This window comes from Labrus bergylta, chromosome 3, assembly GCF_963930695.1.
Source record: "Labrus bergylta chromosome 3, fLabBer1.1, whole genome shotgun sequence".
Taxonomy (NCBI): domain Eukaryota; kingdom Metazoa; phylum Chordata; class Actinopteri; order Labriformes; family Labridae; genus Labrus; species Labrus bergylta.
In genome coordinates this window covers 12,115,343-12,138,457 of record NC_089197.1, presented here as the reverse complement: position 1 = coordinate 12,138,457, position 23,115 = coordinate 12,115,343, and the positions used below count along the sequence as shown (strand labels likewise).

General features: G+C 39.0%; 1 protein-coding gene across 1 annotated transcript; it reads left to right on the top strand.

The window, feature by feature from the left end:
- On the top strand, positions 1 to 18,791 carry muc15 (mucin 15, cell surface associated). Its single transcript, XM_020643219.3, has 4 exons — positions 1 to 162; positions 7,491 to 8,412; positions 13,415 to 13,582; positions 16,915 to 18,791. Exons 2-4 carry the CDS (start codon positions 7,512 to 7,514, stop codon positions 17,028 to 17,030), a joined length of 1,185 nt encoding a protein of 394 aa, XP_020498875.2. The 5' UTR covers positions 1 to 162; positions 7,491 to 7,511; the 3' UTR covers positions 17,031 to 18,791.
- Positions 18,792 to 23,115: the final 4,324 nt, after the last annotated feature.

Below are 23,115 nucleotides of genomic sequence, written 5' to 3'. Positions count from 1 at the left end.
GCTCGGCCGGGCCCTCCTCCTTCATTCTCTGTCTCTCTGTCTCTCTCTCTCTCTCTCTCTCTCTGCAGGCCGATTGCTGATTCACTCTCAAACGCTGGCAGCTCAGGGAAGAGATTTTGTTGCCTGTGCACCTGTTCTCATCTGATATAGCCTAAGAATAAGGTAAGGATTTACTGAGCAGGGATTTTATTCTTTGTCTTATTTATTTTTCTCAGGAAATGTGTGCGGCTGTAAAATGGATGGAAGGGTTTTAGTCTAAATATGTGTAACAAGATTTGAGTCACTGTTTTTATTTGAGAAATCCCAAATAACCTCATTTAATTTCATAAAAAATCTTCATAAAAAGACCTCCTCTGAAGTAATTTCTAAACCTAGAAACAGCAAAACATTTCCCTTTAAATGTTGTAAATACTTCAAATTTGGCTTTAACCTTTCGTTTTGACTCCTAATTCATGTCTCAAAAGATTCAAAATAGAGTGTTGGAAGCAGAAATGCTTTTTATTCTCAGTGTGAATGTGTAAAGAGTTTGGTTTTTGGTGCCAAAACATCCCAACAATGAGTGGCATACATACTGTAAGACCTTACATAACACAACCAGGGGTTTTACACCAGTCTTTGTAAGAGTCACAGTAATAAAGACGCAGACATGAGGGTCCTTGAGTCCACCGACTGATAAACTGTGAAGTTAAATGTTGGAAGTAGTATTTAGATAATTAGCTAACATAAGTAAATCATCAATTAGGAATAAAAAGTCTGGAGTCAAAATGTGTACATTTAAAGAGTGTAGACTTTGAGTTGCAAAAGTGCTCAGTCAATCATTTAGATAATAATGATAATGAAAATAATATAAAAAACTTGGGCGGTGAGTAGCAGAGAGAATCCCTCCCATGATTCCCCGCCAGCCTCAAAGTCATATTTTGTAATTGTTTTGATTGAGAGCCCCCTGGTGGTGGATTTTACATACTGTGCGTTTAAATATATTTTGTACTTTGATTCATTATAAATAGCATCCGTAACTGAGAGAAAACAATAAACAAATTCAATTAAAAAGTTGCCAAAGGAGATCCAACAAGTCTTCTGTCCACTACATCAAACTGGCCGATTATGTCGTCCTCGTTTAAAATAAGATAATACTTGAGTAGAGCTGTTTACAGGCTTTGTTTATCAAACACTTTATATATGTTTAAATGCGGCGGATCATAGTGAGAGTAATGGTTCCACATTACAGCCATAGATTTGCTCATGCATTGAATAAACTGGAGATTCTTGATCTCTCGTCATTTTAGCACTGGACAGGAAGTAGGTCATATTTTACATTCCAAGCCCATCCCTTACTCCTTCAGGTATACTAATACATATTTTATATGAATAACTTTTTTTACTTTGACATGAGTAGATTTGATCTGAGTGAAACTGAAGCAGCCAAGTAGCTTTTACTTCTTAAGTACAATCATCTTGAACTCTTTCTGCCCCTATAAATAACATAATTGACATGATCTTGAAAAGTAAAAATAACACAGCTGAACTTGAACAAATTAAGTAGTTTACAGTGTAAACTGTCAGGCTGTTGGCATCTGTGTGTGGGCTGCAGGAGTTTACAGTGTTTACAGGATGTGTGTTTGTTTTTGATCGGGTCTGGACCTTTGTAAAGTCACGGCTGACAGAGCCGTTGAGGTGAGAGCTGCTACAGACTCTGACAGACCAGCAGAGTGGGAACGATTTTCAACAGGGAAAAGAGTGCACAGGGTCAGAAGTGATCTCTGCCTGCTTCTTAGACCGGCTGTGGTCTGCAGGGCAGAGGTGGGACGCTTCAGGCCAAACACTCTCTCACCTGTTGTCATGTTATGAGAACAGCTGGAGAGTTGGTTTACTCAGCTATGCTCAATGTGATGAGTGATGAGAGGATATTTTCTGAAACAGACAAAAAGTGACGTGTTGAGTTTCCACAGGATTTATTAGTTTGAAAAAATGCAAAAGCCAACACATCATATCAGGTAATGATGACGTTGTTAGTCTCTGGCAGATATAAGTAGATACATGTCACCTGAGAAATTTCTGAGACAAGTTAAATTTGATCTTGTCTCTGCGGGATCTGACATCTTTCACTGTGTGTTATGCACACAGTGAAAATCAGAAATCAAAACAAAACCATTCCTGATGAACTAGTTTTAAAAATATCTGATTGTCAGCTGTGTGCCACGTCATTCCTCTTGAATTCTCCTCAGGTGTAGGTTAGGATACACACCTAGACATGCTCTGCCTGTTAAGAAATGTGAGTTAATGCGGGGATAAAGAGGTGGATGAAACACAACAAAGGTCATTGCAGTTAACGAGCGTTCTCATACCAAAACAACAGTATATGCTGATTGTGAATGATTCCCATAATGATAGTACATGACCGGTAAAGGCCAAATCTGCAAACTCACAATCCAACAGACTTCAAGGAACATTCCTGGTTAATGTACGAGTGTCAGGTTTTCTCACAGTCAAACCATAAAGTCACTGAGGGCTCTGATGGAGACTTAACCAATGCCAAATTATGCACGTTCTGTGAGTCAGCATTTCCAACTTTCCTGTGGGACCTAACCTCAAATTGATCGCATACCTGGTGAGGTGAAGAATTTGATTGTCCAGCCCCGACTGAGTGTAAAAGAAATGTTTCTGTATGGACGTAGTATTCGATAAAGTTTGAAAAAAAAAATCATGGATGGGATGTGAAAAACGCAAATAAATTAATCTGTAAAAGAATACATAGGTAATCTCTATTGTGACTATTTATGTTGTGTTTGCTGAGTTTATTTAGAAACAATAATGATTTAAATGACATTTTCTGACATTTGAAAGTTTAGTAAAACATATAAATGCTGAAATGTAAGACACACAAATACTGGATACTGGAGGTGGACTTTATAATACTATTAAATGGTTTGTGATGTCATGATATGTGTCCCATTCCTCTTTTAATTCCATCTGAGATCACATAATGCACGCCTGACATAAACCCATGAGCTTTAGTGCTTTGGCTCTATGGAGGAGACACATGGTTAACGTGAATCGGTAGAAATTTTGGTTAGGTTTAGATACAAAGCTATTTAGTTAGATACGAGGGTAAATCACTTTCAAAATGACTTGAAGTTCAGCTACACACAGGACTCAGACACTGGTCTCCTGTAAGCAGTTCTGTTGTTTGTTTGACTCATCCATCTACCTCGGCCTCTCCCCTACACAGACTTCTGGGGCTTTATATACTTCATTATTTCATTACTTTACGTCTTTCTGTAGGTATCACTGTGACCACTAAAAGGCACAGACAAAATGTAGATATACATATTATGTATAAACTGCTTGCATGGACTACAGTTCGTTTATACAGAAAATAAATCTATGATTTATAAGTAGTTCAGCTTCTTCCCTTCATAAACCCGCTCCAACAAGTAAAATGACTGTTGTGGAACTGGTAACAACTGCAATCCTTGAACACATGAAACATGTAGTTAACGCAAACAATGCTTAAAGTATTGACCAAGAGTTATTACTATGATGTAATTATTTTTCAGTTTGGTCAGTAGAAATGGTTTTCATACTGAAGCAGTGTACAATCTTGTGTAGTCAATGGCAGCATAGGAGAGATTTGAACTGCAGCAGAATTGTACACAGTGACGTCATTGTTGCCGTTGTAAACATAACGCAGCATCCTTGTTATCAAATGAAACCTAAATTGAGCAGAAAGAGACATCAAACGTATTAAAACTGTACATTTTAGTATCAGGTCTCCACTGAGTGTAAACTTGAGATTCTGCTCACCATGATAGTTCTGGCTGGGGAATATTAAGCACTGGTTGGATGTTTCTAACCGAAAACAACTCTATTTTGTCTGCTGACAGCTTGGCAGAGGAGTCGAAACACTAACCTTTAGCTTGAGAGTGCTTTGGATGCTAAAAGGCAATTTTCGTCCGAGTTCACAGCTGTGGACTTCAACCTTTAGGTGCGAAAGAAATGGTCAGTTTAATCCTGAAAGTTATTTTCACTCCTGCAGTGTAATGCACTCTAAATCATTTACCACCACCCCCCTATCGCGAGTCATTTCTTTAATAATGTGCTCTAAGTGTGGTATAATCAGCAGACTTACATGAGTCCTCTGAGTGATCATGCGTTCACACAGCAGGCTGCTGCATCAACAGCCCACAGGTTTGCCATTTATTTCACACAGAGCAGAAAAACACAGAAACACGGCTGATGTGTGGATGATAAACAAGCCTGGTGAGAAACTGAGCACAGATGAAACACACACTGGCTTATACTTTGTACTTGACAATCAACACGGCTGTATGTTTTCACACGTACTACAGAACAGCAGTTTCACATTTTGGAGGTGCTAAATTGGTATGAAGTTGCTTACACCTTTTTTTAGGAATCCTAATGTGTTTTTAAAAGACTATGGAATATATTCCTTCTGATCGGAGAAAGACGTAAATTACCCCTGGTTCGACGAGTTCTACAGAAATGTACTTCTTTTTAATTCATTCGCAGTAGTTGCATCCTTATTGACTCGTTTAAAAAGCATTAATATGTTATGACAGAAATGTGAAAACTCCAGATTTGCATATCCAAAAACTGAGGCGCTGCAGGCCACAACATTGCTCTCTGTAGACGGGTCCTTTTGCACCGCTCGTCTCAAGAATGAGCTGAGAACAAAGAAACCGATCAACAAAGTGAGTCGCAGAGAGAGGGCCCTGCAGGGAATACAACTAGAGCTGCAGTCATCTGAGTTGTTGGAGTGAAGCCGAGGGGAGAACACATAGCTAAGAGGGCACCTGTGTGAATTCACGCTGCCAAGACGGGCACAGATCCCATCGGAGATTCTGCTGAACTGCAGCAACTCGCTGTGTGACGGTGCAAGCATGAGTGCGTTCATGTCCCACGTTCAACACGACATCATCTAAACAGTTACCTTAAAAACATAAGGTGGGAAAGGATGAGCTGTTCAAGAGTTTCCATCTTGACTTGTGTCAGTGCAGATGACCTGCGCAGGATGATTTTTCTGCGCCTGGAAAATGGGAACAAACAGAGATGTCGCGTTGCACGCTGAGTCTTTACGTGTGGTCAGGCAGAGTTTGAAGGCAGTGACAAACACAAGCTTAACACCTGTGGCTCCTTCCTGATGGTGTTTATCCCTACAGGTCATAAACAGACTCCACAGGCACTCAGTAGAAGAATGAAACAGGAAATAACCAGAAAAAATACTTTTTGTAGTTTTCATTGGAGGTGTAGATGCATTTGTGTCGAGGCCTGATTCATTTCTGCTTTGACTCATCATAACAAGGGAAGGACTTGTGATTACTTACTTTCTATAATTGTATTTTGAAACTGTTCCCATGGTTATTAATGAGTGCAGAGGAAACAAACACTGAATGCATCTATGAATGGTTGGGAGCAGGATAGAATTTACATTCAGAAAATAATCATTTCATTCATTGTTTGATTGCAAACAAAGAACTTTTTGATTTTATGTTTTTGAGTAGGCTATATAAACGCTCTGAAATGATTTTGATACAATGACTGAAACCTTTATTATTAAATCCATATAATAATTATAATAAACATTATACTAAAATGATATCAGTATAACAAGAGGGTTCATATAAATGCCAATTACTTGATTCTTCCAATTGTTTAAAAGACAAAATACATGATCAACAAATTATCTGATTAGATCAGGTAACACAGTTTGGGTTTTCTATCCAAATGCAAAAAAAAAGAAAAGATTTTGTCCCTAGAAAATAATTCATGAATTAGCGTCAATATCAAAACATACAATATAACATTTAAAGCAGCTTGATGTTGGCGCCCCCTGTGGACAAACTATGTAGTGTAAAATCCCATTGAGAGTAATCCAAATTTGGTGATCCTGGAAAGTCTGTGCCTGGATTAGCTTGTTTCAATCCAGACTTTCTATGAAAAACAAGACAGGTTTCCAAATCCAGATCATTCTGATGACTGAACCTTTGGGCCATGGTCTCCTTCATGAAATTAAGTTCTCTCAGTCATTGTACAACTGACAATGTTTAGCCTAAATATCACATTAAACCATTTTTTGACTTCCTTTCGTACTTTGCAGTTCAAACAACTAGTGATAATTAATTTGCACTAATGATCCACTTACTTTATTAGGCTGATTTTTTAAGGTTTATTTTTTGGGGCTTCATCTAGAGACAGGACGTAGATTTAAAATATTGTGGGAGAGAGATTTGGGAAAGACATGTCGGAAAGGAGCCACAGGTTGGACTGGAGGACCACAGCCTCCGTAAAATGGGACGCACCAACTAATCACCAGGCCACTGGCGCCCCCTTTGTCAGACAGATTTTAATCAACCTGAGCTTTCAACCTTTCACCTTAACTTTAAGGATGATTGACATGACGTCTGAAACATACAATACGAAACATATAATATGACTATTTCATTGTCATTATATTTTCTAAGGTAATATCAGTTCAGTCAGACAACTACGTTTGTATTTGTTTGTAGTATTTATTTCAGGAGCAGAACATATCTTGTGTTTGGAGTCTCTGACCTCATCTCTCCTCGCAGTTATATTTTGTATGCAGAAATATAAGAAGTGATGATATGACATCTAAAACCCCCCCCACCTTCGGAGCCTCCAGGTGGATGCTGAGGATGAAGAAGAGTGCAGTACTGGTGCAGGTCAGAGCTGGCAATGAAAGAGCCGAGGGAGAGACCTGAAGTCTTACTTCTTAAATAGACAGCTAATCGGAACGAGGCGTTGTCAGGTAAAATCATTGCAGCTCCAGTTGTCTACCTGAAATAGCTCGCAGACGTCGCCTGGTTATGATCAGTCTTTTACAGTATCATACTTTGTTGTTACCGGTAATGGTGCTATTACTGGCATTGTGGCTACAAATCTGTTGTATTTGTTGTTGCTGTGTTTGTCTCTATACATCTCTTTCTTTGTGCATCTCCCTCTAGCCCATTTTCCAACCCCAACACAGTTTCAGCAGATGGCTGTTTGAGGTTTCTTCTTGTGAAAGGCTGCTTTTCTTTGCCATTTTGCTAAATATTGCCAAAGGCTGTGCTCATGGATGGCTAGGTCTTTGTAAAAAAAAATATAAAAAAGATTAAGGTCTACCGTACTTTTTGGTAAGCTTCTCAAGATAACATTTGTTGTAAATTGTTGTTTTACAAATAAAGATTGATTGATTTGAAAGCTCAATAAACTGACTTTTAATTTTCCTCTGTGATTCATTTGTCAGATCAGACAAACAATCTGCTGGTAATTATGCATCTAAAAGAAAAACAACATTTTCCAAATGAATGGACAATATAGTTCCATTTCTCTCTTTACTGTATTAATTAGTCAGCTCCACATCTAAAAGTACTATCACACTGTTTACTTCTGGCACTCTGAAAAGAACAATGGACTCTATTTATTTCACAAAAATAAAATGTTTTGTGCTCTCTCTTGTGTTTCAGAGTGTAACCAAAAGGCTGAGAATGAAACTGTGTTTGAAAATCACGGCAGGTCTCCTTCTGCTCGTCCAAGCTTTCAGCCTGGCATCGCTCCAAGACACAACTGACTCTCCGGGACGGACGATTGATAGAACGTGGCTGCGTGAACTCGCCAAAAAATTAGTTGCAAGTCAAAACATTGCAATCTCTGAAGAGAAGGGGTTTGATCAGGAGAACGATGAGACTCCTATGGAGTCGAGTAACGATGACAGTGGGATAGCATCTGGCTCCATGGCAGTTCCTAATCAGGAAGAGGAGAACGTGGCCAGCCAAGATGAGGGTGCTAATGAATCTGATAATATGCGTTTTTCCACCACCACCACCACCACTATGCCTTTAGATGTAACAACGGAGCAACCTGAGTTTCAAAACACAACAGTTTCCCCAACCACTGCAACTACGGATCAAACAAACTCGAGCGACGTCAACGCGATCGACGCCGAACAAGATTTTTACAACTCAACCATGACTCCTCAAAACTCCACAACTCTTCCAAGTGTGCAAAATGCAACCAGCTTTCCCGATTACTCCAATCAAACTGATCTAAATACGACAACTTTGTCTCCAGCGATCAATGCAACGCAAGAATCGACAACCAAACTAGAGGAAGATCCATGGTTCAGAAATGTCACAGAATCAACCAACACAACCAATGTGACAACAACTGTGACAACAACTGTGACAACAACTGTGACAACTACACCAACCACAGTAACGCCAGAGATCACCAATACACCCACTGTCCTCTTAACAACAACACCGTATGATTCATGGACAACAGCGATAAACCCTGAGACTTCAGCGACAACACTCGCTGCTATGAATACATCTGAGAGGGGCAACAACACAGACAAAGCTGGAGCCTCAGGGAGCGACTCAGAAAGAGGTAAAGCTGCACTTTCAGGTGTCACATCAGTGCAGGTCTTCATGTCCTAAGAACTACTCTATGTGTCTCTGTAAGAGCTTGGTATCAATTTATGAAAAGATAGAAAGAAAAAAAATAACAATAGTGTGTAACTCAAAGGCCTCCTAGCTGATTGGACAACCCATGGGCTACCCCAAAGTCCTGAACAGTGATTGGCTATTTTCTTTTGTCAGAGGCAGGACTTCTGTTAAAATCAACTTTTCGGCTGCTAGTAGTTTTTTTGTCATTTCAACTTGGCACACTTCCTTGGTGGTGGTGCCATTTTACAGGGCAATGTTACATCTTTTAGATATTAAATGTAATTGGCTAGCTTCTGCCTCAAACAAACCAAACCTACTGTTTATGGTTACACTCCACCGACTTTCACATGCACCAATGTTGTACAGGTATGTGGCGCTGGGCAGAAGTCAATGGAAATATTATCTGACACCATTAAATGGTATTGAGAGGAATTTAAACCAGACATTTTCAACAGAATCATCCCCTTGTGAACTTCATCTAATCCTTTGATTATTAAAAACAGTGATTCTTATTTTATCTCAAGTTTAAGCTTTATAGGCAGTTTAAGCAGATAGAATTTAGGACAATCAAAAGCATATAACAAAATATATTAAATGCAGCATTGTTTTCAGTCAAACGACCATTTTTCTGTTGTAGTGCATGGTAAAAACATTTGACATTTCTCCAGACATAGGAAATGAAAATGTGCAGTCCATTTTACTTTAAAAAAATTGGCTTTTCTTAAGCATACGTCAATGGAGCTTGTCTAAACAGCAAAACAAACTATTTTCTAAACTATTTTGTTCAAATGGATATGAACGAGACTCTCAACTCTGATATCATAAAAGCCTGTTAATTTTGTCAATATATAATGCAGAGACTTTTAGGTCCAAGCGAAAGGCATCATACCATCATAAAAGGCACAACGTCCTTTACAGATCAACTTTAGAGACCTGGTTTTACTGTAACAAAATCCATGTCACTTATCATAATATATCACCGTTTCTTGTTTTTACACGTTGCTTTTCTCCGCCCTTTTGCTGACCCACATTTCCCTGAATCTATTTTCCCACTGGCAGAGGACAAACAGCCCTTCTTTCAAAGGAAAAGGCTGGATTGGGTTTCAGGTGCTATCGATGTGGCTGCTTTGAGCAAAGGAGTCTATTACAACCACCCTCCCTGCAGGACAATGAAACCCTGTTTTAGTGGATAAAAAACCTGAAAGAGCTGGTCAGGGACTGAGGTCAAAGATACTTACTCTGCCTCTGTGCGGGGCGTGAGACTACCATTTGGTGTTGATCATGAGATTTAGGAGATAGTTCTAAAAAAGGGTTCCTGTAATGCTCATACTAGTGCAAATCTATCAGTCTGTCTATTCATCTTTACATTTATCCATTCAGAAAGATACATTTACTGCTGAAAAAAGAAAGGATAGAAAACTTTTAGTGGGAAACATGTGGGCGAGCTCACTTCTAACACATTGGCAAAAAGCAAAAAAAAGCCCTGTAGAGAGCTGGCGTGAGATTTGGATTAAAATAAAACTCACATCACACGGACAGATGTGACAGCAGGACATAACACTAACAGATGATGACAATAAACAGAAGGAACACGGTTGTGAAACTGCAGGCAACACAGAAAGAAAAACTATGCTCCACAGTTACAATGACAGGCACAGCGTGTTTACAGAAACTACAAGAACACAGGCGGCCAAGTACAGATTTGTCTGTAAGTACAAGCCTACAATACAACTTTTCTTCACTGACTTTTCTCTCCAGCTGCTTGACCTTAGGCTCAGAGAAAATAGAATTTCTTCATTGTGAAAGTTTCTTCAAGGTGCTTAAAGGCTTTATATGCGATTTTTCACACTCAAATATAATAGAAATCAAATATATCCTCTGAAAATAACTCTGTGACCGTCTACAATGGGTGTAACACCCGAGTCCCACTGTCTGTGATGTTCTCAGAGTTTTTTTTCTGTTTGTTGACATAGCCGGCCCGACGGATGACTCCTCCCCTCGCATATAAAAGTTGCTTAATTGAGGGACTAGAGAAAAGAAGAATAACATACTGCATTCACTGCTTAACTGTGTTTCTAGATCACGCTTATTTCGGGTAAATTTACATGCAGTGTGAAGATACGAGCATAATAAAGATCGCTAGCATTAGCATGCTAACTCAATGCACCGCAAGTTGTTTTGGTTTCACGCTGGTGCTCAAGGGCGACATCTGCTGGATCACAAAATCGCATATAAAGCCTTTAAGTTTCATATTTTGAACAATCAGCACCACACCACATTCGTCAACTTCATTTCTGTGTTAGCATGCTAACGTTAACCAATTATTACAGAAAAAGTCATCAAACTGAATTTGATACTCGGACAAAATCCTGAATTTGATCAATTGAATTTTTAACTGATGATTCTCAAAAGCATTCATCCACTGTGACTTTAGATTTTAACACCTTTTTAGAATAATTTACAAGTACAAATATGGCAAAGTATAAATGCTTTGCTGCTAACTGCTGTTAATCAAACAGTAATCTTGGAACACATCGGCCAACTTTGCTCAACAGTTTGCAAAAAAGGAGTTCTGGCCAAGACTCCTTTGCCATGTATTTCAAATGTTTCCAGCTGGACTAGCAACTTGAGACACACAATTTGATTTAGAGTTAAATAACATGAGGTCCAAGAGCAGATTATTAGCTCCTGCATGGAGATCTCGGTTTGTTAGTGCCTGTTTAAAGCTACATCACTATCATGTAAGTGAAATCCAGGATTGTGTAAAAGCCAAATCATTTATTCTCTTTCTTTATACATGGCGATTATCAAACACCAGTGGGTATACTCAGACTACAGACGTAAACCAGAAACGAAAACATGTTGTTTAAATCTATATATTTACCAAACTGGTTATAACTGCTAATATTTAGTTTAAAACAATTCAGCTACATCGAGTACCACTGAAAAACAGCTTTAAGCGCAAGGGAGTGGGATTATTTATGCAAGGCAATGAAAGTTCCCACATCCAGGATTACACAACCTGTCACGAACGGTTGGAAAACAAGGGAGTGTGGACCCAAGTGCAGAATTAACCAACTATTTATTTTAACAGAAAGGCAAACAAAAACTCATTTCAGAAAGTTCAACAAAAAACACAGGGATCAAAAACAGGGAGCCACAGAGGCGCACGAGCAAAAACAGACATACCAACAAACGACATAGAAACAACAATGAACTGACACAGAAGGGAAGAAACACAGAGACTAAATAGACATGGGGGTAATCAAACACAGGTGAGACTAATAACACAGGTGAAGACAATCAGGACAATCAAGGCAGGGAGAAACACACAAAATAAATCATGAAACACTAAAGACACACAGAACTCAGGAGTCAAACAAAACATGGGGATAATAAATGACAAAAATAAAACAAAAAACACTGAAGACAAAACTAGGAAACCATGAACACTAGGAAACATTAACACACAAGGGAAACAAGCAACACTGGGATAAAACAGGGAAACTCAAACACAAAACCAAATCATGACACATCCAACAGTTGTTTTGGAAATTCTCGCAAAAAACAAATATTTTCTACCTCGTAGAAAATATGATGAAGAGTCAGGAGATCATCAAAACAGGCACGCTTCATCTTCTGGACATCATGGACATTTGTACTAAATTTTAAGACATTCAATCAGATGTTTGTTTAGCTTTAACAAATCAAAGCAATTAATAGACTATCGAACCAACAAACTGACCAGTAATGTAAAATTACCACCAGTTCAACCTGGATAATGTTCCATTAAATACCGACTAGACATTTACATTGGGTTAATATTGGTTTATTAATGTTTTTAATCGCTGAATTCATATCAAACGCACATGACAATATTATTTTTAAATGTCATTTTACATACAGTCCCCTTCAGTAAGCTTTGGTAGAGTACATATTGTATTCATTCAGCTGGTTAAATCCATGTTCTCTTAACTAAAATGCTTCCACTGCACGAGAAAAAATAAGACAAACTCACTCATATTTTATTGTATCAACACTCTACTGAATTAAAACAGCAAACATAAAGTGATACTCCGAGAATGAAAAAAGGTATTTTTGTTCAACCTGCCTCGGGTTATGGGGTAAATTGATCCTTGCAAGTGGGTAAATTGAGCCATTTGTAGATAAAAAGAGCTGCTGAATTATTTATGTGTGAGTTCTGACAAAATACAGATGAAGTATTTCTATGTCAAAGGATATTGAAAGAAATTGTGTCTCTGTTACTATCTTACTTTCTTCCACCTATACTGCAGTTAAACAAACAATGAAAAACAAGAGTTAAGTTCAATCAGTGACATCAACAATCACACTGTGAAAGCTAGAACTTTACATTTTCACTCTGACTAAACTGTTAGGTTAGAAAAGGTCAGTCTTGTATGTAGATGCGTCTCTCATCTTGTCACTTGTTTTTAACTCTATACATGCAGCATCTACATTGTTATTTTCACACCTGTACACAGACTATAATGAGCGTACATAAAGAGCTCTGCGCTTCATTTACACTAAAATAGAACAATTATGTGATGAAACCTGCAAATGCATTAGGTTAAAGGTGATCTGATGTTTTGGAAACGGTAGAAATATTGACTCCTGTTTCACATTTTTCTACATGACGAGCACAGTCTCCTCAAAATATTTAAATATATTCCAGAAATTATCATGATTTGGGGATGTTAATTGCATTAATTACTGCTGCGTCAATTAAACCAATCTGTACAGCTGACTAATTGGGATGTGTGTCGATGCAGAGTGCTGCCAGTGGAAACACGATTTGGAAAAGCTCATTTCAGCCGTAATTACCTGACAATTAACCCCCAAAGACAGCGGCAGATATGAATAATTTTTGCTGTTGACAAATTATTTATCACTCTCTTCCTCAACCTCTTATTTCTCCAATAAAGGTTTGGCATCGGATACAAACACTCAAAGACACTCGACATGGGGAACTGTACTGGGGATAGTGGCGGTCATGGTCTGCGTGGTACTGGTGGCCTACGTCATCCTGAAACACAAACACCAGAAAGGATTCTCTCACAGGAAACTGGTGGAAGACTTCCCTTCAGATCCAGGTATGTTAGCTCATGAAGAGCAAATGCTAATCCTCTTTGCTATGTCGGACGCAGACTTTAAACTCTTTAAGTGATACAAAATACAGAATTATGCATTTTTTACTGCCTCACTTGACCTGTGATTTCATAAACAATATTTCCTCAGAGTTACTGAAATTACAGGACTTGCAATTTTAAATGCAGGCTGATCTTGTAACATATGCGTTACCATGCCCCAAAGCTTAAGGATAGAACTTGTTTGTAATGGTGAAATGACAGATACAAGTTTTTCTTTGTTTAATATGGAGAGAAAGGGTTCTCGTTTATCCCTCTCGTTGTTTCAAGTCTCTGCACCACAGACTGTATATTGATGTGATCTCAGAGATGTCACACACTTGTTTCTGAGAAGGCCTTGAAGCCAACAATGACAAATGCCATATTGGAAATACTGTTTTCCGTGTAATGATCAGTCTAATAACAGGCGTAAAGTTGAAGTTAAGATGGGCCTCATCCTGAGAAATAGCTAAAGTGCACCCACTAGTCAGTCAAATCAGCCATGCCACAAGTTATTCAAATGTATGCATAACTCTTAACCCTAACAGAATATAAACAGGGGAGGAATTGATCCCCATGCACAGTGTGTATTAGTCAAGAAATTAGCCATTCAGACAAAAATTGTTTTCAGTATCAGGCTGTAAGCATGGGAAATTCTGCTGGAGAATTGCCCTTTTGAATAGATGTTAATGGGGCTTCCCTGGCTCTTGGAGACAAGCTCAAGTGGACACTCGAGGAACTGCAGTTTTTTTTGCACTCCACATTGGATTAATTTTTCAACAGCATTCGGCCATCAGGGCATTTAACATTTCTAAAATCTGTTAAGGTCGTCCCCCCCCAAAGTACATGTCAGACACACCTCGTTTTGCTATATTTATTTCTCATTTTCAGCTATTATTTCACCACAAATGGGTCAAATGCATAGAAGAACTATCTAAACAAACACAGAAGTGGATGAATTGATTCATTCTCTGCTGGACAGCTTATCAAAAGGTTGAAACCATCCTTCCAGCCAGATTGAAAAACTTGACAGATAAATTCTCTTTGGTTTCAAAATAGATGTTGAATGTACATAAAGGTAAAGTGTAGCGCTGTAAACACAGCTAACTTACTTTCATCACATAGTTCCTTATTCTTGAAATATCCAGATTTATATCCCCTCTTAAAAATAAACAACAAATTCATATTTTTTTGTTAGTGAGTTTCAGGAGTACTGTTCAATAATTTTTCTTCCTTATTTTTTTTTATATCGGATTCTTTATGAGCTGGCTATAGCTTGATAATAAAAATGTAGGCACTCTGTCTCACTTTCTCTAAAACACAAGCACATTACTCATTACTCACATGTTTCTGAAACGGTAACCCTACTGTTCAAAAAGATCAAAAGGATCATGTACTCTGACACTTTGTACTTTGTCTCATTCTTGCCTTAGATGAGCAAAAAGTACTTAGATGACGACAGTGTTTATCTTCTCACGGTTTCCCCACCTTCCCTTATTTTTAACCTTCCTGTAAAAGTGTTTCTGAAATTAGGCTAAGCTTCAGCAGACTGGTATGGCAGCATATTTAAGATGAGTCAGATTACATTTTAAAGGTACGGCCTAAGGCGTATTGTATGCAGTACATTCTGAAACACTGGAGGAGCAACAGGATGCAATTCAATGAGTATTGATCCCCAAAAAACATCAAGAAGACGCCCGAAAGCAATCTTCTAAAAAAAAAATAAAAAAATGGAGGAACGCTCTGCTGTGGTAAACAGAGCCGCAATTTTACACAATGTACCTTCAACAATGTGGGGAGGTGAATTGCACTGCGACTGCTCCACCCTGTATTTTAACTTCCAGTGTACCATTTCAGTTTCAACATGAGAAGCAAATGCACATTCAAAGCCGAGCTCTTAAATACCATGGAGAAGAATTTTTTTTTGCTCAGAAAGAAGAATGAAAAGACTGTTGTCGAACCAAGAGGGAGCCTGCCCTTTCAGTTTATCAGAGTTATTATTAATTTGAACGTTAGTGTTCAATTCCTCTGCCTATTCTTCTGATTTATGGCCTGAACGCCACAGTTATCTGTAAAGGTTTTAAGGCTTTGAGAGGCAAAAAGTGACTGAAGTATGTATACAGTACTGTAGCTAAAACACCAGCTTTATACTTAATTTTCGATTGCTGTTCTGATTGAAGCCATTCTCAGACAAACCTGCTTTACTAGAGGCCAACTACCAAGAAATGTTTTTTTAAAGGCTTTTTTAAGGGGAGTTTTCCATATCTTTACCAAATGTACCAACAATGTCTTTTAATAATGAGGCACTCATGAGTTCTGGTTTTAGAACAAGGGAATTGAAAATAGGATTGACCTGACTATTTATATGTAAAAAATTACACATTTTTTCTTGAGTTTTTCCCATCTGTATAACATACACCAACAGGCAGTGATTTGCAGTTTCACAGTTTGAAAAATGAAATTGGCAAAAACTGCACTGCAATTAAAAAGTGTGAAAAGCGTCCATTTTAGATAGCCAACAAGGTTAGCTAAATGTTTTAGCTAAATGATTTACCATAAAATCAACAATATTTTGCTTCTGTTCATTAAATTCTAAATCAGCTTGACAAAGAATTAGTTGGGAATCATTCATTATCCTTCCAGCAATGGAGTCAAAATGTCCTGAGTAGTTTCTGTTTCCCCCCCACAACCCTCTCCATGTGTTGTGTCAGTTGTTATTTGAAGTTAAGTGTAGGTAACTTCCTTAGTGTCCCCTCTTTCTTCAATCTGCCTTGTTTACTCCAAGCTCTGTTAGGTGTAGTGATTTCCCACTTTTCCCAAAAGACTTTCAAACAGCTCCATGTAATGGGCGCGATCCTGACTCTGCTGTACTCGAAGCTGCAGAGGACAACAGAGACCCAACAGGAAAACAGTTGTAAAATGAAGAAAAGATCTGCAGCGATTGATTTTCCTTTGAATTTCGGCAGGCTAACAAGTAAACATTAGCTGTGATTTATAAGAGACAAACTGAGAAACTATACTGTAAAATATGGGACTGTAAATATGTCAATGTGCTGTTGTACTATGTAATTAGTCAAGTACAAGGGTGAAAAGGAACATTACAACCCAAAAACAACAAGATGTAGATCTACAGTTGTTACAGATAAACCTTTCATTTATAACTATTAAAGTAATCAAGTATTTTAGGTTGTACTGTTTCCTCCAATGTCCAGCATTTAGAACAACAGTGTTAGGCTACTTTCTGTGCAAAATACAAAATGATAAAAAAGTCTGTTAATTTTGAACTTTTCTTTTTCTAGTTCTCAGATTGGACAACAGCGAACCCTTGGACTTGAACTTTGGAGGTTCAGCCTATTACAACCCGTCTCTCCAGGGGGACAACATCCAAATGAGCAACTTTCCAGGAAGCCGCTAAAAACTGAAAAGACTCCATAAACCAATGATGAACTCCCTGCGAAGAAAGGCTGCCAGTCCTGCTCATTGGTGTTTGATGGACGACCTATAATGTGGAGTTTTGTAAATAAGACTGTCTGAACGTGGCATTTGAGGAGGGAAATTAGCGAGCAGATTGTAAAGGTCTGTTGTCAGCCACCACAAATGCCACTTATGTTAGATTATGCATTGTGCTGAGTAGATTTATTACAATGAAATAGAGGGATCACTGAAGGCAATCTGTCTGAACTAGACGGCACCAGCCAAAATTAACTGTCAGCCATTTGTGTACGTTGCCAAAGGGAATCAAATTAAGTCTTTTTTTGAACGAAGAATCTGCTCTGCAGTGGACGAAGGAGGCTATAAATGAATACTTGTTACAGCTTTTAGTTTCATTTTTATTATATCTGTGTGAATTATAGCAACAAACTGCTGTTGAAGACATGCACATAGAGACATGCACATAAAATCAGATCGGCTGAAGGGAAGAAAAACAGGATGCGACGTGTGCTTAAGGGACATATTTGTGCTCATAATGGATAGGCCGGGTCTTTGTAATATAGCAATAAGTAATGTCTTTTACCTGCTTTTTGTAACATAACAAGTTACAAGTGCTGCTGCTCTCTGTCCTTAAAAAAAACTTGCCAGTTGAGGCGTTTGCAAAAAAATTCAGAAGCCATGATGAACAATGACGTTATCCATACCAATAATTACCTGCTGTTATGGCCTTTAAGAAGTTAAAATTGAACCGCACTTTCTGATAATCCACAATTGGTAGTCACAGCCAGAGTCTGAGAATTGAACCGTCAAACCAAAGACTTCAGTTTGTGTTTTTGTACACCAGGGAGGGAGGGAGGTGGAGCGAGGCAGGGAGACTGCTTTGTTATTCATTGACGGAGGTTTTGGTATTCAGGACGGGAGTTGTGTTATTTGGTCTTAGCAGCACTCAGTAGCAACAACTATATCATCATAATATCCTGCTTAAATCTTCTGACCTCCAAGTGTCCAAACAGATTTTAGTACCTCGTAGCGACAGTGTGCACCTTGGAGGTTTATGTAGCGGTACCTGGTGCATACCTGGAGTAAACTTAGAACATATATGAAGAATCATTTTCATCTTTTTTTATTGTTATACTTACAGCTGAGTTTGCTTTAACTGATTGACAACCTGCAAGAAAATCAAGGAGGGGATAGGGAGGGATTCATCTCTTATTCTTTATGCATCTTTCTACAAAAAAGTCTAACAAAATTTCAGAATCTATTTTAAAAACTTTCTTACTTTTATGTAATATTAAAAAAACAAAACACTTTCATAACTGTATGTAAGGGGGGGAAATCCATCATTCAGCCCTGCTCATTCCTTTCACTCATCATTACCTGTGAAGCCAGCACTCGATCAATACGCTTCATGATTATGATTGATATGTGCCTCCACTCGGCCTAAACACCCAACAATAACTCTGTGATTTTGTGATTTTTTTTTTTTTTTTTTTTGGTTTGTCGCCAGGAACAGCAAGTCTATACTTCCTTCCTCGTTGTAATTTTAGACATCAATCAGAGCGAGAGGCGTTCTGTGTGAGTGAGCGAGGGGAGTTTTTGTGTCGCAGTGTTAAAGAATCGCAGTGATTACTGCAGAAACAATGCAGGCCAGATGGATAATGGGACACTTCTACATCAGTTAGCACTGTTTGGGAGCTCTAATGTAACTTAATGATGCCTTAATAAACAAACCAAACACCCAAAATGTTGTCTTCTTTTTTGTGATACTCTCTCATGACTTGTCCTAAATAAGATAGGGCAAATATTCTACCAGAAAATATTTATTGTAAACATTATACACACTCTGAAGCATGCAGATAAACTAATATGACTGATTCAGTAAAAAAGAGCTACTACTATAAGGATGGGTGTCTTTTCAGTCATCACAAAAACATGCTCCATGGAGAGATGTGTGAGCCTGTTTCAATTAGGCACAACAATTTAGGATGTGATTGTTTGGCAGGGTGCTAAAATCAATTAACTGACTTTGAGTCCTCTCTAAAGAATGTACATATTTCATTAGAAGGGTATCAGCAGGTTAATTTACACTTCCAGCTCAGACAAAATTAATTCAAATGAAATTAAACGATTGGGATCTAAATCGAGGCTATGTCAAAGTTATATTGGCAAAATTCAAATTCATTTTCCTCATGTTAAGTCGCCAGAAATGAGTTTAACCTATGAGATTAGCCTGATGTAATAATCCCAAATCACAGTGTCTTTATCGGATGAGGAGCCTGTACAACAATTAGACGGTCAACGGTGCATCATGCAGGAAGCCGGTGGGTTTTAATGAATGTGCAGGCTTTTAGTCAGCGAGGAAGATAAAGGTAAGAGGACAGAAAGACACATTTTTTTTACAAGAACAAAGTTGATTATTAAGTCAAATTCCAGCTGTAAGTTACAATGTGTTCAGACACACAGTGTTTTACTTCAGAGATCACAGTCTGCTACAAACATCCATCCATCCATCCATTGTCTGTTCCACTTGTCCTGTTTGGGGTCGCAGAGGTGCTAGAGCTGATTTCAGCTGACATTGGGCGAGAAGGGGAGGTACACCCTGGACTGGTTGCCAGTCGATCACAGGGCTGACATACAGAGACAGACAAACTTTCACACATACAGGCCAATTAGGGTACTGATTAACTTAATGAGCATGTTTTTTGACAGTGGGAGGAAGCCGGAGTACCCAGAGGGAACCTATGCATGCACAGGGAGAACATGCAAACTCCACACAGCAAGGCCCTATGGGGACGCCTTTGTGCCTTTAGGCTTCAAACAGGCATATAAAAATAAGTGATTTAAATCTTCATATAACACCAAAGTTTTTTTTAAGATTTATTTTTGGGCTTTTTGTGCCTTTAATGGAGAGATAGGGCAGTGGATAGAGCTGGAAATCAGGGAGCTCAAGAGTAGGGAATGACATGCGGGAAAGGAGCCAGCGCCCCATATAACACCAAAGTTTAAGTTTTGACATCTAAAATCCTTTGGTTAAACTCAAGGTTACCGTAATTTACAATTCAAGATACAGAAAATGCACAATTAAAATAAATAATTCACAAGAGCAGGCATAAAATCACTTATTCTTTAAGTGAAAAAACATCAGAACAGATCTAATAACAGGACTGCTGCAGACGAGAGTTTGCTCCTTTAACCCACTGCCCTTATTTATTTGCAGGTAGTCTACCAGCTTAAAAGCAATAAGAGGTGTCTCTAGTCGTGAACATGGTGAAGTGACAAATGTCGTCATGAAATAGTTTATGGACAGTTATGAATATTTTCTTTCTGGCTGAGACAACGGAAATAAAAATGGACCTGCAGCTTCTTTTGTTACAGCTCAGTCTCATTGTTGAGGGACTCCTGAGGCACAGAGTTGTACCACTCTCACATATTGTGTGAGCCTGCAGCTGCATAGAACGGCACAAACACTGGAAACATGAGGTTGCCCCGGCTCCATTCAAAGGTAACTCAAAGGAAAGCATCTGTACAGCTTCATCATACATAAACCAAAGTGTATAAATGTCAGCTTGCCCTTTCACAGGCTGACGTGTTGGACTATTTCTGGACCAGATCCAGTGTAGATCCACCCTCAATTGTCAGCCAGCCACACCCGCAGGAAAAAAACCCCGAGAGACTTCAAGCTTCGAAGCTTTTTACAGAAATATGTCCCACAAGTGTGTTATCCTACTTTGAAAAGTAGAAACGTTTGCACAACAGCTGGGATATCATCAAAGTTTCTGCTTGCTGACATAAAAAATTGAGGAAATTTCAGTTTGATTTTAATGTCTCTGACACAGTGTTTTTGCATAATGATGCTATTTCTTCGAATAAGTGTATTGTCTGACATGAGTTAAAATCATAGGAACAGTCTGTTCTTTTTTTCATTGATGAGCCACATTAAACTTAATGAACAACATACCATGGGGAAAAAAGCACACCAGTATTATGAATAAAAACTCAGCATGTCCTCATAGACCTCAAATCCCCGAGTTTTACTTAATAACTAGGAGGCATGCAGGGAGCTGCAGCATATGGAGGCTGATGTGCAGCTGCTGTTTTAGCCTCTCTTGTGAAACCTGCCAAAGTAATCCACAGAGAACAATTCACGGGAAGGGGGGAACAGCTGGAAACACCTGAACGGATACAGAGTTTGATACTCTCAGGAAATATTCATGTGTCTTTATGTCTTCATTCAGTAAATTTATGACAGGAATTAAACTTTTAATTATTCTTTTTCACGAGGCGCGTGAATAATTGAAATGTCACTGTAATCATATTACGCTTCACAATTCCACATTGTTTTAAGATTTTCCACAACCAAAAAGGGCTATACAGCTAACCTGGCCCTAAAAAAACCCAAACACAAAGGAAGAGCTCGATAAAGCTGAAAATATATATTTAATCTTTATCTTGTGTTCCCACATACACACACAGGTGCTAAGTGTTGTGTTTTCAATAAGTGATGTAACCGTTTATTAGAAAATGACAGGTAGTCATCAATAACAAATTAAAGTGTACTATCAGGTTCACACTCATTGTTTGACAATAACCTCTATGAACAGTTCCAGTCTGGTTTCCGCCCCCTCCATAGCACAGAGACAGCACTGGTAAAAATCACCAATGACCTCCTCATGGCAGCTGATTCCGGACTTCTAACCATCCTCATCCTCCTTGATCTAAGCGCAGCCTTCGACACCATCTCCCATCACACACTCCTTGACAGACTTACCTCCATCGGAATCACTGACACACCCTTGCACTGGTTTTCATCCCATCTCTCTGGTCGTACTCAGTTCACTCAACTCGGAACCTTCAAATCCCAACCATTTCCAGTCACCACCGGTGTTCCTCAGGGTTCTGTCCTGGGCCCCCTTCTGTTCATCATCTATCTCCTTCCTCTTGGCCATATCTTCCGTAAGTATAACATCGAGTTCCATTGCTATGCGGATGACACCCAGCTCTATCTGTCCACCAAACCCACCTCCTCCCTCCCACCCACTTCCCTGACTGATTGCCTGCAAGAAATCAAATCCTGGTTCACCTTCAACTTCCTCAAATTAAACAGTGACAAAACCAAGCTTCTCCTCATCGGCACCAAATCAACAATCTCCAAACTTGACAGTTTTTCTCTGGCTATTGACCACTCCTCAGTTTCCCCTTCCCCTCAGGTTAAGAGTCTGGGTGTCATCCTTGACAGCACACTATCATTCCAAGCTCACATCAATAATGTCACCTGGTCTGCTTATTTCAATCTACGTAACATTAATCGCCTCCGCCCGTCCCTCACTCCCAGCAGTACTGCCATCCTCGTCAACACCCTGGTTACATCCCGCATTGACTACTGCAACTCCCTTCTCTTTGGTCTCCCTCTCAAGTCCATCCACAAACTTCAACTGGTCCAGAATTCTGCCGCTCGCATCATCACCAGAACGCCCTCTGTTAATCACATCACCCCTGTCCTACAGCAGCTTCATTGGCTCCCGGTTAAACATCGCATCATCTTCAAAATTCTGCTTCTCACCTTCAAGGCCATCCACAACCTCGCTCCGCTTTACATCTCTGAACTCCTGCACATCAACATACCTACCCGCACTCTCAGGTCTTCTTCTTCCATTCAACTCACTGCACCACCCGCCTGCCTGTCCACCATGGGGTCCAGGGCCTTCAGCCGCTCTGCCCCCCACCTCTGGAACTCCCTCCCACCACAAATCCGTAATATCGACACTCTCTCCATTTTCAAATCTCATCTCAAAACACATCTTTTTAAACTGGCATATTCAGTCTGATCATTCTCCACCCGTTCTCATAACTCCTTTACATCCTGTACATTTGTGTTTTTTAATGTTAATTTTATCGTTGTGTTGTTACCTTGTTGTTTTTTTATCTCTGCTCTGTAAGGTGACCTTGAGAGTTTTGAAAGGCGCCTTTAAATAAAATGTATTATTATTATTATTATTATTATTACTATTCCTTCCTCAAAAATCCCAAGTGATCACTTTGGTTTGTGTACAGATGAAACAAATGGGATA

Excerpts from the sequence above, each read along its gene's own strand:
- muc15 (XM_020643219.3), top strand. The coding sequence starts at position 7,512 with ATGAAACTGTGTTTGAAAATCACGGCAGGTCTCCTTCTGCTCGTCCAA. Across the intron at positions 8,413-13,414 it reads AGGGAGCGACTCAGAAAGAG|GTTTGGCATCGGATACAAAC; the intron begins GTAAAGCTGCAC and ends TCTCCAATAAAG. Across the intron at positions 13,583-16,914 it reads AGACTTCCCTTCAGATCCAG|TTCTCAGATTGGACAACAGC; the intron begins GTATGTTAGCTC and ends TTCTTTTTCTAG.